General features: G+C 43.5%; 1 protein-coding gene across 1 annotated transcript in view; it reads left to right on the top strand.

Moving 5' to 3' along the window:
• The first annotated feature begins 1,007 nt into the window (after positions 1–1,007).
• The window catches only part of CLVS2 (clavesin 2), a 55,823-nt gene continuing 39,055 nt past the window's right edge, over positions 1,008–17,775 (top strand). The window contains exons 1-2 of the mRNA XM_005487755.3: positions 1,008–1,930; positions 10,479–10,653. Coding sequence (XP_005487812.1) covers positions 1,542–1,930; positions 10,479–10,653 — 564 coding nt within the window. The 5' untranslated portion in view covers positions 1,008–1,541. The remainder of the gene's footprint in view (positions 1,931–10,478; positions 10,654–17,775) is intronic.

Below are 17,775 nucleotides of genomic sequence, written 5' to 3'. Positions count from 1 at the left end.
TGCATCGGAAAGGTCCAGTCCTACAGACAAAGGTCAAATGCTTTTCAGCGGAAACTTTTCCCCAAAAGAGACTGCAGCATCAAACTTTCCTGCATGAAAAAGCCATCTTTCCTCAGGGAAATATTCTGCACACAGAAGTAAGATATTTTTGCCCTTCGCACTATAAAGCAACTAAAGAAATGCCGCCTCCAACACGAGGCCACAAAAGAGGCTGCTTTTTTTAGTCCCAGATTTTTGAGATCACGGTGCTTTTCATTAGGAAATTCGGTCACAAGAGAGGATTGCTCAGAAAACCACCGCTTGACGAACAACATCTCGCTGTTGTCACGACCTCGACGCCGGACGCTCGGTCCGACTCCGGCGGGATGCTCCGTGGGGGCGCACACGTGGCCCCACTGATCCCGCATCCCCGCGGCCACCGCCCCGCACCGGGCCACCACCGCCACCACCATGTCCTTCCGCGCAGCCCCGGCGCTGCAGGCGCGCCCCGCTCCGCCGCCGGGAGCGCCGCGCCCCGCGGGCTGCGCTGCGCGGTGCGGAGCGGCGGAGCGGGGAGCGGCGGAGAGGAGAGCGGAGCGAGGAGCGGGGAGAGGCGGATCGCCCGCCCCGCGCTGCCTCCGCGGCCGGGGGCGCGGCGCGGCGCGGCGGGAGCGCGCCCGAGCGGGAGCGGGCCCGAGCGGGGGCGCGCACAAGGCGGGGCCGCGCAGCGGGCAGCCCCGCGCCGGCTGGTGCCGTCTGCGAGCGGGGCGGGGAGCGTAGGAGGCGCGGGAGGGGGGCACGGGCATCCTCCAGGCCGAGGCTCTCCGGGCTCCGCCGGCGAGCGGGAGGCGCGCTTCGGCAGCAGTACCGGCGAAGTACCTGCGGATCGGCTTTCCTCCTCCTCCTCGCTGGCTTCTTTCAGTTTGGCGGTGGTGGAGCTTTTTTTTTTTTTCTTTTTTTTTTTTTTTTCCCTTCCCAACCCTCCCTCAAATTCAGGGAGACGCTTCTGAAGCGGGGTGAGCGCTGATCTTACGTAAATGGTGCTGCTCCGGGGAGGGCATCTCCCCTGCCAGCCCCGGGCCAGGGGAACATCCTCGGGCGCCGCTCGCCCTGCCTAGCGAGCGGGCTCCTCGCTGCCGCCCTGCCCGAGATCCGCACCGGCAGCGGCACCGGCGGGGGCGGGCGCTGAGCAGCAGCCGGCAGCCCCGCAGCCCCGCTCCCGGCGGGTTTCGGCGCCTCCGCGGAGCGGCCGCGGGGATGATGCGGCGCGTTGGACCCCGCGGCGGGGAGGGCGCTATGTCAGAGAGATAACGCGCCTCCGCCCGCAGCCCGGGGGCAGTGTCGGTGCCAGCCCCCCCGGACCCGGCTGCTTGCGAGCCGCTCGCAGCTCGGCGGACGGACTGGCCGCGGCGGCGGGGCCGGGCGGCGGCGGGGCGAGGCCCGGCGCGGCGGGGGAGCGGCGGGCGGCCGTGCCGGGGCAGCCCGCCTGCGGGGGGCGAGCGGCCGGGAGGCTGAGGAGCGCAGGCAGCGGAGCCGGGGAGGAGGAGGAGGAGGGCAGCGCCATGACTCATTTGCAGGCAGGTCTCTCCCCGGAGACTCTGGAGAAAGCCCGGCTGGAGCTGAACGAGAACCCCGACACCTTGCACCAGGACATCCAGGAGGTGCGGGACATGGTCATCACCCGGCCGGACATCGGCTTCCTCCGCACCGACGATGCCTTCATCCTGCGGTTTCTGCGGGCCAGGAAGTTTCAGCACTTCGAGGCGTTTCGCCTCCTGGCCCAATACTTTGAATATCGCCAGCAGAACCTGGACATGTTTAAGAGCTTCAAGGCCACAGACCCGGGCATCAAGCAAGCGCTGAAGGATGGTTTCCCCGGCGGGCTGGCCAACCTGGACCACTACGGCAGGAAGATCCTCGTCCTTTTCGCTGCCAACTGGGACCAGAGCAGGTAAAAGCAGAGCCACTCGCCCACCTCAACCCCTTCTCTCCCCTGGCAATGCGTGAGGAAGCGGTGCCGGCGCAGAGGGAGAGAGGGTGGGCAGCAGGGACACACCCGGCGCTGCCCACAGGGGGCTGGGCAGCCGCCTGGAAGGCAGAGGGAGAGAATAAAGGAGAAACACGTTTTGTGGCTTAGGGCCCTTTCAAGCAGCTCATCCTTTGGGGTGTGAATTTTGGGAGGCAGGTAGACACTGCTGGAGTGCTCTTCTCAGCTGTCAGCTAGGAGGTTTACACCCTTCTGCCTCCCCTCAGCCAGAGTGAGCTGGCACGTAGATGATGTGCTTATCCCCCAGACAAAGGCTGGTTGCACTCTCAGGCTGGTCTTCCTGTTTCAGCACACACAGAGCTGCTCAGGTGCCATGGGAGAAAGTGGGAGATGCTATGTGTAGAACAGGAGTATGGCTTTTAAGCTGAAAAGTTTGACTGTGCAGGAAGCTGAGACTCTGAATCCTTTTCCTCAGCTGAAGAAAGCTCTTCCTGAGCCACCTAGAAATGCCAGGATGGAAGTTTCTGTAACCACTTCTTTTTCTACTCATGCTGCTCCCAATGTCAATTCTCTGCATAATAATCTGAGTACACAAAGCTTTGACAACAAATTAGAGACTGGTCTCTAGAAAATTTCTGATCTTTTTTTTTGGGACTACTCTAACCTGAAGATGATTTAGTAGGGTGACCCAAGAGCTGTGTCACATCAAGGCCCTTTTTAGCAATTTGCTTGATATTATGTCACACTATTTGTTTATTCTAAATACATTGTGGGGTGTCATGCTCAGTTTCTCTTGCAGTCTAAAATTATATCCACAAAAATGGCTTGATTTCAGTACATTTAAACTCTTAAAACCTGCTTCTGTGAGCACTGCACTGTTTTCTTCAGCTCCCAACCTGAGCAGAGGTGTAGGACCTGATTTCTCACTTTTTTAGTGAGAAAGCTTATAATCTTGTAAGTTGCCATCCTTATTGCCACCAACATAGTGCTGAGTGCTCAGTGCAGGTATCCTCAGCTCAGCTACTTTGAAACTCTGGGGGAGACTCAAGCAACTGTCAGTGTGGAGAGAAAGGACAGGATCTGGGGGAGAGGCATGTTTAAGTTTGCCCTTCAGGTGTTTGTTTGGCTGTCCTCTTGCAGGTTTTGTGGATTGTCATCACAGGGAGCATTCCCACAGCTCCCTGCCCCAGCTGGTGTTACAGCTATGGACAGGTCTCTGTCCAGAGGGATGCTGGCCCACCTTGGCTTTCCTTTCCTTCAGGCATGTCAGCCACACCCACACTGTCTATGGGAGAAGTTTCCTGTCCCTTGCTAACCCATGAAATCAGTCTTGGGACTAGGAGAAAGCTGTCTGGCACTGCCCACAGCCAGGGTAGCGACTAGAAAGGGTGGATGAATGTATGCAGAGCTGGGGCCAGTGTCCTTTTTCTGCTTTGCTTATCTAGCAGATGAAGCATAAAAGCTGAGTGAAGAGCAGTGGTGAGGAAGCTACAGACTCACTGAGTATGTTTCCTTTCTCTGATAAGGACCTTCCTTGTTTCCCACAAAAGGACCAGGTCAACTTTTAATTTTAAAAACAACTTCACAAACTGGTAAAAATCCCTGAAGGAAGAATTAGCAAAGAAATACAGGTTTAGGACTTTTATTAAATTGTATGTCTATGATGAAGAAGTTCCCATGTTAAAGGTAGCATGACCTACTGTATACTGTTGTTTCTTATTAATAGAAAAATCCTAAAGCTTTGGGGGATACTTGTCATATTACTTGACTTGATCCTAGTCAAAAGAATACCAAGAATTCAAGTGCAGAGATAAAGTAGCATTTAAAATAATAATTGCCATGTAGAAAGAATAGGTTTATTTTCTTCTTGATGTTGGATATGCTGATATTTAAAGTACATGGGCTCAGCTGACACAGCAATGAGTTTATTGTGTTTTTTTTCATGAAGTCCTATCTGTATGATGAATATTATTTATACTATGACACTGAAGTGGCTGGGGTACACTAGAGTACTTAAAGGATGTGTTTGCAGTTGGGTGCCTGCTGCTTTTGAGCCCTGCATGCTCACAGCACGCCGCTCCTCCCGAGCGAGGGGTTTGTTTTCACACAGACCACTCAGACAAAGCAGAGAGAGCTGGAGCCCAGCTGTGGGGAGTGGCTTGCTCCAAGGCACATGACAAGTCAGTGACACATCTGGGAATGGAGCTAGGTCACTTTCTTTTCTAATTAATTTAGTGCCTTCCATTATTTGATGCTCAGTGGCTGAACCTGGGGAGCACTGTGGAACTGACGCCTGGCTGCTGTGCAATATGTCTCAAGCTTATGCCTTAACTGACTTGAGATATTGCAGTACATAACCCAGTGTTCCTCTTACAGCAACAACAGGAGGATTACTTATTGAAGCCTGTCTGGTTAGACTCTCTTTGTGTGCTTCATGAACTAAGTTAATAAACCACAGCAAACCTCCACTTTTATCATATATGTGCAAATTGTTATGGCCAGGATGTAACAATTAGAAAAAAAAACCTTCCAATTTGTTATTTAAATGAATAGCAGACATACTGGAGATGATTTATATAGCACTGTCAGCCTATGATTTACATAGCTCCAATTAGAAAGAAAAGTGTGGGAGGCAAAAAATTTCTGTGGTAAAACAAGCCTGTGTACTAGATGTTAAATCATTAAATTAAAGCAGGGCCTGAAAACGGTACCAGATGTCCTGCCATCTGAACAACCCAATCAGACATGTATTTAAAACAAACAAACAAAAAAGGAAAGGTGAAAGATGATGCACTCAGTAACCCAGCAGCTTTTCAGTGTGACCCAGCCTAACTCTCTACCCTGTCTGTTCTCTGGGGAAAATGAAGGTCAGTGGCATTCCTGCCAGGAAGCTGGATAGCACTCAGGGAAGGATCAGCCTTCCCTATTAGCTTCCAGATTGTTGATTCTTAACTGCATTTGGTTTGTAGGTGTCTATGTGCATTTGTAGACTCCCTTTCTCCTAATGTGTCCAGCTGGTGAAGTTTTTTTCAATTAATAGTGCAATTAACTTCAGCTCTCAACTTCAAGGGATCGGTTGTTATGCATGGTGTTGTGTATTCTTCTGGGCACCTGGACACACATTCCCCAGGAATATCAGTCTGTTTTGATGCTATGTGTTTGAAACCTTTCTGGTATTAATTATATCAGTTTTTTTCCCTAGAAAGTGCATTAGAGAAGTGAAATGGTGCCTAGTTCTGTGGGTGTCACAGCTCACATCATCCTCAGTGAACATGTAAATCCCCTGCACTCATTTACTGCTGCTTTTGCTGTTGCATCAGACAGTTTACAGCAGGGCAAAGAGGAGTCCACGGGTTTGCTTTCTAAACTAGGCTTTCACGTGCACAAGTGCTAGAAACTTTTCCCCCTGTTAAAAGAAAATGTAACTTCTGTAGCTATGAGGAGGCTGGTCTGTTCCTCAGCTCACAATAAACAACAGGCAAGATGGCAAGGTATTTTTCAGACTCTGATGGAAGCAGTATGACAAAATAAATAGCAATGCTAACTGTAGTAACATATTAACAGTAAAAAACCCAACTGTTTAGCAGAGTCAATTTTTGTTTGGAAGTTATATCTTCCAAATGATAACTATTAACTAGTGTAAACACTGTCATTTTTGCTACAGTTACTCCTGCTGACTGATGCTGTTTTATTATTTCCTAGTTTTCTCCCAGGTATCCTTATCTGCCTATCATCACCTGTATTTAGACTGTAGGGGTTTTGGCTAGGGAGCTTTATAATCAATGCAAAATTTAGATCCACTGAATCTTCATCTGTGGCTGTGACTGTTAGCCACTGGGCTAATATGTGGCGTAATTAATGGTATTAAATCTGAATCTAAAAGCTAATCTGGTAAAATACTTGAAACTATTTCTATTTTTTCTTTGCATTTTTTCTAACAGTGGTGGTGCTTTTTGTATTTAGAATAAGATATCCTCAGGGGATGCTGCCACTATTTAAGCAGAATAGCCATAAGAGAACTTTCAATCCCCCATCTGCTCAGCATTCAAATCTGTACCCAGACTGACAAACCAAGGAGATATGAGGCACCATTTCATACTCCTTTGTGTATCTTGAGGGCTCTTGTTTTGGTGAAATTCTAAAAATATTGAGCCAGATCAGTACCTTAGAGATGGGATGATGGCTCAGACACTTGACCAGCCTTCTCTTTTAAATCACAGTGGCACAAGAGCTCATTTGACAGAAGCCTTTTCTTGTCCAAATGGTGAGGAGCTTAAAATACAGACTGTGCATTCTTTATGTGTTTCAGACCTTCAAGAGACATATGGCTGAAACTCAAGCCAAGGAGACTTTCTGTTTATCTGTTCTAGTTCACATCCTGAGAGGCAGATTGATGCCATTCAGTCCTAACTCTCAAAATTACTTCAAATTTCTTTCTTTTAGGGAGGACATGACAAGTAGCCATAGAGATAGTAGGGTAACTCTGCTGAATCAGATTATCTGTTATTCAAGGCAAAAGTGAATTGACTGGAACCAGAATCTGGTTAAATAGATGATATGGCTGATGCCACTCATCATCAAGAGCATAAGGTATTGAAAACAGCTGACACAGCTGAGTTTGACGTGAGACATCTGTACCCTGCACTCTCCCTGTCTCTTCTCTTCATGTTGGCCTGGTGGAGGTCGCAGTGGATGCACACAAGAGGATGCTTAGATCACATAACTTAGAGGTAAAGGTGAAAGGTCCTGGTGAAGTATTACCAAGACTTGACAGCCATGTCTTCCAGACTGTTTTCCCCAGAAATCCTTGGAAATATGTTGAATCTGTTCATGTCCCACAAAAAAAAAAAAAAAATCTCATAACTTTTCTTTTCTGCAGAAGGGAAATTGCTGCCACTGTTAAATTACAAGAGAGTGGGATGCTCAGTAAATTGTTTGAGGCCTTCTGTTTTTGACAAATAGAGACCCCAGTGAGGCATTTCCCTCAAAAGCTGTGTCACTGTTGGGGTAGAAATGGTAGCTGTCCCAAAGCATTTGAAAGAATCACTGTCAGTGTGGCTGTTAACTTTCACACCTTCTCAGGCTCTATTACTTTCAAGTCACCCTAATGAAAAATTTCAGGAGGTAACAGAGTATGTCTTGCACACTAGTCCCTGCTTCAGTCAGTCTCAAACTAGGACTCACATAAAAAGGAACATTAAGAGTGCATTATATATGTGATAACATATTTTCAGCATTTGTTACTCACATTAATAACAGGACTAAAAAACTTGACCAGGTTTTCCATTGAATTAAGCATGGTTCTATAAATAGAAGGCATTAAATACATTTAAATTAACTGTGAGTTTTTGATTATCCTAGCAATTAGTAATATCTTGCTAGCTACAATATGTCCCATAAGAGTCTGTTTAAACAAGTGAATGCAACTGGATTTAGCCATAAATAAATTAGGATTTATTTATTCACAGCAGAACTTCAGGCTGCTACAGAACATGCACTGCAGCCAGTTGGGCCCAGCACTTCCTACATATCTGACAGCACTGGGGCAAGTCATTAGAAAACTGGTGCCAGGGCAAAATGTGTGGCTTGCTGTTCCTTAAGTACATGTTTTTACTTAGCACAGATTGGTAAGAATAAAACAGAACCATCTTCCCCTCAGACTGTACACCATAGTCTCTTCAAATTAAAGGCTAATATTATCTTTTTTTTCTTTTTCTTCAAAGTAGAAAGGCAGTCAAAGCTGCCTTGGACTAAATACATTTCACGCTCGTCCCGGTTTTCTCACTTTTGACTGGTCATATTTCTGTATCTGTCTGGAAAGTAATTTCAGTGTGGAACAGAAGTTTCAGCAACAAATTCCAGAGTAATTTTTTCCATCTTCTTTTTACATAGGATTTTGATTTCCCCAAAGTCCAGCCAGGGGTGGACTGGCAGAGCCTGTGCATCCTAGTGGTAGCAGTGAGGTGAAATGTCCAAAAAAATGGGGCTGGAATGGATTAAAGATGAGTCTTTACACAAATATCTCTGTTCTGTGTGAAAGCTTCTGTGCAGTTTCTTCAACCATGGTTTTTTGCTTTAGCTGCTTGGCTGATACTTTCAATACTCATCATTTTGCACCACCAGAGATTTCATCTACAACACCAGGTTTACATTTCTGGTGCCTTAGCATGTGTTCAGAGTAAAAGCTGCTTTAAATACTCACTAATGGATTTTTCTCTGGTGCTCTGCACTGTACTTAAATAAGGTATTGAAACCAAGAGAAGAGATCCAGTACAGAACGAAGAATAGCTCCTATCTTCAACTAATTGCCCTGAAGGGCGTTTGAGGTGGGAAACTTGATTGTTAGTGACATGTCCCTGTGTACTCCTGATGTAGCATTTTAGACTTTAAGAATACTTAAGGTACCTCCCTCTGGCAGAAAGCATTCTTGATTGCTTTTAGCTGGACTGGTTTTATGCAGGGCTTCTCTCTTCTTTTCAGTGAGTGAACATAAATAGTATTGTTATTGTGCACTGTATTTTTTACACTAGACCTACAGTAGGAACTATGGTGGTGGTGAATATGCCACAGATTTGTGGAGACCCAGCCCTGTGACTCTTATTTAGTCTCTGTGGTAGCTGAAATTCTGTTCCCATTGCTGCCCGACAGTTTTCCCATTTACTTAAATGAATTAAACACATATTTCTGTTTACGTGTATACATCTTGTATTGGACTCTTAGGTATACATAAAAAAAAGCATTTTTAGGTCAGTCTTAGAGAGCTGACTGGCCTCATAAACAAAGAATCTTTATGTCTGATGCTCCAGATTTCTAGCAATCTTTTGCCACTAGGAAGCTGTTAATCCAAGGCAAGTGAAATCTCCTTAGGGAGGACAGTAGAGATGCACATCTGGAACTTGGGACTCTTATTCCAGGACAGAATGTAGGGTTCTGCACTGTGGAGCCCTTCTGGAGAATGAGATCTTTTGAATGGGATAACCTAAATGTCAGGTGGGGTTGAGGCTAATTTTAGAATTTAAACATTTTTAATGTCTGTTCCTTGTATGAGCTGTGGTCAAAACCGTCCTCAGACCAAGGCATTCCAAACTTCCTGTTAATCTTAGATCTCATAAAAATAAAGCATTAGAAAAGAGTTAAATCTCAGAAAAGTTTAAAGGAGTGAATATGAAAAATTTTGTCCCTGTCAATCGAACAAAAATAAAAAAACAAAGTATCTCTAAAATGAAAGGAAGAATTTTGTTTTTATAAAATTACTTTTAACACTTCCCTTTTTGTTTTCTGGAGAAAACACACTTTCTCCTGTTCAGACATTAGGAGAGTCCTTTATTGATCACTTTCCTATGAATGCATAATTGGAAGTTCACAGAGTTTTAGTTGGCTAAATAAACAAAGATGAAAGATGGGAGGAGTCAGCCAGAACAGATAAATTTCACTTAGGTTATTTCCTTTTGCAGATATTTTCAAAATACAGTTATGTCCACAACAGAGCAGTGTACTCATTGTATTAAAGCAAGTCAAATTCAGTATAATTTAATTTAATTACTAAGTAGGCACACATGCTCTTTGCTACATACGCAGAATGGTGAAGAATTCTCTAGGGGACTCACAATTTTGAAAACTTCTGTTTGATGTCATCATGGAAGGCATTTAAAGAGCTTTGCTTAAAAATATCTGTACACTGAATATTTAACTCTTTCATTTCTGGAATATTTGTATTTCTGATATTTTTCAGGTTTAACTTTCTAGTACCTCATTTGATATTGTGGTGTGGACTGGCAAATTTATGTCTGTTTTGATAACTGTTTATAAAATGCCACAATCCTAGAATGTTTTAAGTTGGAAGGGACCTCAAAGATCATCCAGTTCTAACTCTCCTGCCATGAGCAGGGGCACGCTCAGTAGACAAACACCTCAAAGCCCTAGTGTGTGTTACCTTCTTCTTTTAAGATCCTTGAGTAATCAGCCTTCTGCACTTGTGGATTTAAGAGAAAAAATTACACAGAGAGTGGGATAAGGAGAGCATGTGGAAATTCCCAATATCAGTGGATAATTTTTTATGACCTATTATTTCATTTCCTTAGGAAAATATAGTAGGAGACTTTGGATCTACACTTCTAGTATTAGTCTCAGGTTTTTGTACCATTATGATTTTAGAAAAGTACAATTTGTGTAGAAGTTCTTACACAGACAATGCAATTATTTTTATTAATGCAATTCCCCATAAAGATACTAAGGCAGCTTAGGATACTATGGAGAAGTTCAAATGTGTTTTTGATGTGTTACATTCTTGTAGTTTGTTCTGGATGGCTGATGATCTTCAGGTACATAATTCTGCTCCAGAAGATGAGCTCAAGTAATGGAGCTTTTGAAGATTTCCCAGCTTTAGGCTCATCTGAGGGCACATTTGCAATCTTTGATTTAAACTTTTAACAAAGGGTGGAGACTGCTCAGAGCTTCTCCACCTGTGTGGTTGCTGCTCCTTTCCTAACCAAATCTCCTCTTCCATTCTCAGGTACACGCTGGTGGATATTCTGCGTGCCATACTTCTTTCTTTAGAAGCCATGATAGAAGACCCTGAGCTGCAAGTGAATGGATTTGTTTTGATTATAGACTGGAGCAACTTCACCTTCAAGCAGGCCTCCAAGCTCACACCAAGCATGCTTAGATTAGCCATAGAGGGCCTTCAGGTACCATTATTATTTTCTTTCTTTTCCCAATTCTTCTTCGTTTTGCAGTTCATTACAAATCTAGGTTGATAAAAAAGACCCAAGCAAAACAAAATTCCAACAACTATTGAATAGCAAGGCTATTAACACCTTAAGGTGTGGGTGTACAGGCAAGCTGCTTGTGACAAAAGTGTGAACTCAGTCAGCTAACTGCAGTAACTCCTGATGTGTAGGCTCCTTCCTTGCTATAAATATGAGGTAATTTTTTTGTCGTTGTTCCAAAGTGCGTGTCTCTCTGTAAATTCAGATGGTAGCTTCTGCCACAGGAAGTTAGAAGCAATCAGTTTATGTTGTAGTTATGCACAGGGCTAATGAAATTGGGGTTGCTGCTGCCATGCCAGGTTGGTTTTTATTGTTCATTCTTTTGGGGACAGGCTCTACATCATTTGTCATGAAAGTGTATGGCCTGTGATTAGCTGTGACTATTTATTTACTCAAAGTTCAGCATGTGCTTGGCTCTTTTTCTGGATCAGGATTAATCTGAGCAGCAGCCTCTGAGATTGAGTATGCAGTGATTTAAATTCTTTTCAGCTCCTTGTAAATGCACTTTACATGGCACAGGCACATTGGTGAAAAGGATACTGTGTAACTCGCATCTGTTTCCCATGGTATTTTATTGTTGTTAAAATGAGAAACTAAGGTACTTGTTTTCTACACAAGCCTGAGTTGCCATTTTAAAAATATCTAATTCACTCCTGTGGCAGTGTGCCTTGCTTTTAGAAGGACATATATTCCTCTTCTGTAATGTTTCTATAATTTATACATTTTTGTTACTCATAAAGAAAAATAACAGCCTTACCTTTGAACTTTTTTTCACTGTGATAGTGAGATTTCTGAAGAAACTTGTATAGCAGTAATACAGAGTTTTGATCGAACTGATGAAATGGCTCAACTAGTATTCAGCCTGCTGTTGCACACAGAAGGGTAGTGACATGAGACAAAGATCTCAGGTCTCATTTTGTTGTGTTTCCTTATGCAACAGTGTGATTTCATCATCTTCACAACTACCTTAGAAGGCAGCAGAGAGACCTGTGCTCTAGAAGTGCTGCATTTCCCTTTATTGCTTTCAAAGTTGCTCTCTTTGTTGTGCTTTTTTCAAAGTTAGCTATTGTTTTCTGGTTTAGAACATGAGCAAATGCATTAGTAGTCTTTGTTTTCAAATGGTGGTGTTTCTTCTTGGGCATTACTCAGCGATGGTTATTTTGAAGAGAGCAGCAGTGAATAATTGCATCTGAAAATATGAGGGGTGACCTGCCAAACTTCAGGTGGGCTCTGAGACTCAGCATTCTCCTGCCATCAATTGGTTCATGACTGAATTGAGGAGAAGTCCTTTGGCTTACTTAACTTACCCATACCCCCAGCTTTGTATTTTCTAATATCCCAAGGCTGATGGTGGCCAGCACGTATGGCACCATTTTGTGCCCACTGCCTTCAGTGCTGTTTACTGCAGAGATGCAAAAGTGGGCGTGAAATAATTCAGAAGAAAGAAGGAAAAGGCATTTTAATGCCTGCCTTTTATTTTGGAGAAAAATGCACAGCGAAAACATCATTCATTTGATGATGTCAAAGTAAAAAGTGCTTAATCAGGTAGAATGAAAGAGAACAAGAAAAACTCAGACACATTATTTATTTATGATTTTTGCAAATACTTTCTATTTAATCAGAGAAATGAAATTTGCTTTGGCTTATAAGATTTAACAGGGCTCAAGATGCTGAACTTTACCATTTGAAGAATTTAAATATTTGGGTTGCTGAGGCAGAAGAGGACAGTGAGAATGGGATTAGTGACCACTGAATTTGATGTTAACCAAATCCCTTTGCCTCCTGAATGAAACCTACTGAATTTCCCTTATATTTGCTTAGCTTCCATAGTGAGCAGAATACCCAATATGATATGTACCAAAGGCTTTACAAGCTATGGCATTTTTGGCTTTTCACACTGGCCTAACGTTTAAGAAATTGCTTTTGAAAGTAAAAGAAGTAAATATACACTTTTCTGCTGTATAGAAGAAGATGAGTTCTGGTAGAAACTTTGTCTGCATATGTGTTAAACAGGAGTGTGGAAAGAATAATCATACCCCAAACTTACTTGTATAAATTAGGAAAACTTCCTTGGTAGCTGTTTCCAGGAAAAGAGACTTTTGATCATGACACTTAGGACAGTGATTGTCTGTAATCTGACGTGAAATTCTAGCATACCCATCAGAACAGTGCTGTACCAAACAATTGGGGCAGTGTAGGTCAGTGCTGATTTGTAGGACAAATGGTTTTGCTAGACAAGGAAACTTTATGTGGAGGTGGGGGCACTCAGCTGGGACTCTTGATGCTCCACTCCCAGCTCATACACTGGCTGTGTGCTTTTGGATAAAAGAAACAACACTCTTCCTTGCAGAGGCTTGTGCCTACAGCATTCCTGTTGCTCCTCATCATTGAGAAAGAGAATTTGCACTTAGAGCTCCTATACTTTCCCTAGCTTAAAGACAGAAGGAAATTATTTTTTGAGAGCTGGAACATGCCTCAACTTTAGGACTTTGTGTTGACTCTTCCTACTGCATTCAGTATGTGGATGTTTGTGTGTTCCAGTCTTTAGGTGCCCACTTTTCCCCATTCATTGATTTCTGTAGCCAATCACTGATTCTGGGCTTGTGAAGATGCTCATGTTACTCAGCAGTTGTGCTCCTGAAAGCAGGTGTGAAGGGATAGAATGTAAGAAAATAAAGATAATGCAGAAGGTAGTCTCACCCCTGAGGAGTTGCAGCTGTACCAATCACCAAAGATTAGGAGCAGGCCTGCCCTTAACAGGCCACAGCTGTGTCCAATAAGAAGATGAGTGCTATAAAAGAGTGGGTTAGCTGGCTGAGGAGAGAGTTGGAGTTTGTTGGCTGTATTTTAAGGAGAGTTGGAGTTTGTTGGCTGGGCTGTGAGGAAGAAGGAGTCAGTGCTGTGAGGAGCTGACCATGAGAAATCAATGAGAAGGTGTGGAAGATGCACAGTATGATGGGAACAAACAGGGAATGTTACAGCATTGCATGCTTCAATATCTGAGTGCCTCATAAGCTCTCTTTCAAAAACTTTACAAAATTTTGCCTCCTTCACCGGTAATGGGTTGCAATCTATGTGCTTCAGCTCTTTTTCCCATAGAAGAGAGAACTTTTGAGAGCTCTGAAGAAAACCAGTCCTAAATTTCTGTAGATGGTGATGAACTCTGAGCAAAAAGCCCAGAAGGTATCAGGTGGTTTCTGGATAAGGAAAAATTAAATTGGCTGGAATTCATCTGGATGGAAGAAGAAAAATTGTAGAGGGAAAGTACAGAAATCTGTGAAACCATAGAATCATTCAGCTTGGAAAAGACCTCAGAGGCTTGACAAATCTAACCTCCTCCTCAAAGCAGGGTCCCTTATGGATAGGGATAGGGAAGTCAGACCAGGATGCAAAAAAGATCATGGGTGGCTGGAGGGAGTGGACAAGCTTAAGTTGTTATTTGTTATTTACGTTTTAAGAAATGGGCATCATCAGGTGATACTAGGAGGAGGCCTGGCTCTTTGTAAAACACCTTTGTGCAACATCTGGGTAACCTGTGGGACTCTGTGCCATGAGGAATTTTGGATGCTTAAATAGCTGTATTTAGGGAAAATGAAGAGAGATGAACTAAAGATTGGTAAATATATAAAAGCCAAATCAAAGTTTAGAATTCCTTAGGCTGTACAAAGCTGGAGATGAGGTGGATGCTGAGCGGAAACAATCACATACGTTGTCCAAGTTGTAGCTGCTCTAGCGCTCTGTTTTGGCCTCTGTTAAGGACAGGATATAAGGCTAGGTGGACTTTTGGTATGGCATGATGAAGTCAAGTCTTGTATATCCCATTCCTTTGCCCATTCTGAAAACCTGCCTTTTGTTTTACTGTTTCTGGCACTGCCCTGACCCCTGCTACCAAAACACCTAACTGAGAACTCCTTGGAAGAAAGAGAGAGAGAGCTCTGGGTATGATTATTTTTTTGGTGATAGTCCTTTTTTACATAAACCCTTATATGGATTTCTAAAAATTTTTAGTTTTAATTATCAAGACAGTAATGTTTTCATAAGGCAGGTGAAAACAGTTTCAAAGACTGAAAATTAAATTTGAAAATCATATTGAAAGCTGGGATTATTAACTCTGATAGACAGCTTTGAGGGTAATTATAATTGAGTTTTGCAACATGGAACTCTATACGTATGCATGAGTCACATTAACTGGTATTTAGTATTCTAAAACTTGGACCACTAATTCCTCCTTAAATATTGATTTCTATTTAGTGCGTAATAGTAGTTGCATGCATGACAGATTTTTTTCATGTTTTCACTCAGGCAGGCTGTACATCTCAATGCTTTGTGAAAGTGTGTAGTTGGCTCAATGTGAATGCTTCTCCTCTAGTTAAAAAGCTGGTGGAAAAGAGATGATACACATTTAAATGGGGAGCTGAGCATATGTGGACAGTCAGCATTGTTGCAGAAGACAGAAGACTCTTACTTCTGGGACAAGGGTGTTTGGCACAAACAGTGATGGTGTTATGGGGCACAAGGCAGGTCTTTTAACTGTGTCCTTTTTCTTTTTGTAACAGAGGAAGGCTTCATAAGCTGAAACAAACGCAGTCCTGTAAAAATGAAAGCAAACCAGAAAGTAAATGAAGGCATCATCCTTGCAGCTAGAATTGCTTTCAGAAACGTCTTTCACACAGCTGTTCTTGTGAGCTGTAGGAGCAATATCCCCAGCCAGATTTGCTGCAGCACTGCCAGGTGGAAGTACCAGACACAGACCCTGTACAGTCTGGGGATGACAGTGACAGGACTTGCTACTCCCATTTTCTTTAAGTGTGAGCTCTATCACAGGGTCCTGCAAGGAATCTTGCTGAACATTGGGGTTGGTTCAACAAGCACAGAGTGCTTTAAACTTTGCCACTTGGTTCTGGGCTACGTCTATGCAACCAGCGTGCTGCAGTGCCAAGGATTCCTAGGACAGGAACTTCCAGAACTAGGGATGCCTCTGGAAACAGTATCATGACTTCATATAATTACATGGTCACATGCTCTGTGCAGTGCATGGTATTGTTAATAATGAGCTGAAGGAACAGTTTGTGCTAGCAGTGAGCTGCAAAGCACAAAATAGAGCTTTAAATGTTTTTACATCCAGATTTAAAAACATTCACCCCTCTCACTCAGTGCTTGAATTGTCTACTATTTTTTGAGGGTCCTGACACTTCACATATTGTTTGACAGAATATTAAAAAGTAGCAGACTCAAAATTTTAATGGGAGTATCTTCCATTTTTAGGAAGTCTAGTAAATAATTTAATTCAGATTTGGTTTTTTTAAGCAAAGAATTAAATTATTTGTAAATGCTAGGGTCCCCTGAGCCCAGAACCTCCCAGAGAACAAAAGGATGTGCTTGTAAACAGCATAATTTCATACCAGTTCAACTCATGTTCTGCAGCAACAGCAGTTAAATGGGATATTTTTCCTAAGAGCTTGTTATTTTCAAGAGTTTGCTTACACTTGGTCTTCCTTACTTGCAAAAGGACCATAAAAATGCTTAGCAGCAATTTACTGTGGAAACTGGGTAGACTGGAAGAGATTGTTATTTCTAGCTCCTCGCCTGCTATCTGGATGGGCTTGACCTGCTGGGTGAGAAAGGACTTTGTGACCATAGCTCGAGTTCAGCTACAAACAGGCATGTCTGTGTAGACACAGACACCACAGTGTGGTCCCAGTTTTTAACCTGTTATCTGAAGACAGAATAAGTAACTCCCTTGCTAGATTCTTTTATGATGCTCATGAAAAATATGGTTGAATGCCTTTGGACTGTTGATTTATGTATTCTCACAAATACACTTTCAAGATGAGGGGATACCATAATTTTTTTTTTTTATTTTTCTGTCCCAAATATTTCCACTGAAAAGTTACTGTTAAGTGTTTCCTAATTTGGGTTGCCTATTGTGACAGGCTATGGTCTGATTATCAGTCACAGTTTATATATTTGGAGTCCAGCTGACATTTATTTTTGATCAGGAGGATTCAAGACTTTAGTCTTGATCTTGAGCACCCAAGCCAGGAGTCTGAATTCTAGCATGGCTAAATTAAGAGCTTCTCATTAGATTCTCTTTGAATGCACATAGTGCCATGTGGGCTGCCACCCCTGAAAGAAATGAGAAGCAGCAGCACACTAAAATCTCCTTTCCTCCCAAGAAACTCTGCTCTGTGGCATCTTACTGAAAACTGCAAGGAAGTTTAATGGAGTTAAATATCCACCCTCCGAACACTGCTGCTGGAGCTAGTGGAGTATCTGCCTGCAGTAGGTTGTCATCCTCCATGTGAACCTGAGCAAAGACAGACAGAGGCACTTTGCCAGTGGTTTGCAGATATTTGCTGTAAGCAAGGCGTGATTAGTTGTGGGGAGCTTGGCTTTTGTTCAGACACTTTGATCTAGCTGGCACTGACTCTTCTGCTGTTCCTCCTGCCCTTTCTGCTCTGAGCAGGCTTTGCCACAGTCCTACTGTTTCCCCAGTTCCTCAACCCACTCCTGCTGACATTGTCTTACTTTGTAGGAGTCTTTACTCATGTGAGTGTTTTTGTCTCTATTCTGATGGCATCCTCCAAAACCTCAGTCACCACAGATGACTGCATGGCACATTAATTTCATCTTAGACTCCTTAGGAGATTTCAGCCTTTTGTAATCTCACTGGCCAAATGCTCTCCACATCTGGCTTCCAATCACCTTCAAACTTTCCACCTCCATATCTTCTTTTAACCAGTGTTCCCATTGCTCTTCATAACAGTAATGAAAGTAGCACTGGAGAGCGATTCCTGATCTGTTCACATGCCAAGTGAGTCCTTTAGACACCAAGCTGTTAAAGAAACTCTCCTTTAGTTCCTCACACCAGAACTGGCCTGCTTGGTACACGTGACTCGCCCCTCATGGGGCCAGGCAGGAGACATTGGGAGCTTCTGAGGGTGTTACTGGAATGACATGGCATGATCTGGAAAAAGAAGAATTTTTTTTAAATCTGATGTTCTCTTCTACTCAACAAAGTGTACATGGTTAGTGTAGAAA

Source organism: Zonotrichia albicollis, chromosome 3 (genome assembly GCF_047830755.1).
Source record: "Zonotrichia albicollis isolate bZonAlb1 chromosome 3, bZonAlb1.hap1, whole genome shotgun sequence".
Classification (NCBI taxonomy): domain Eukaryota; kingdom Metazoa; phylum Chordata; class Aves; order Passeriformes; family Passerellidae; genus Zonotrichia; species Zonotrichia albicollis.
This window is presented reverse-complemented; position numbering and strand designations above follow the sequence as displayed.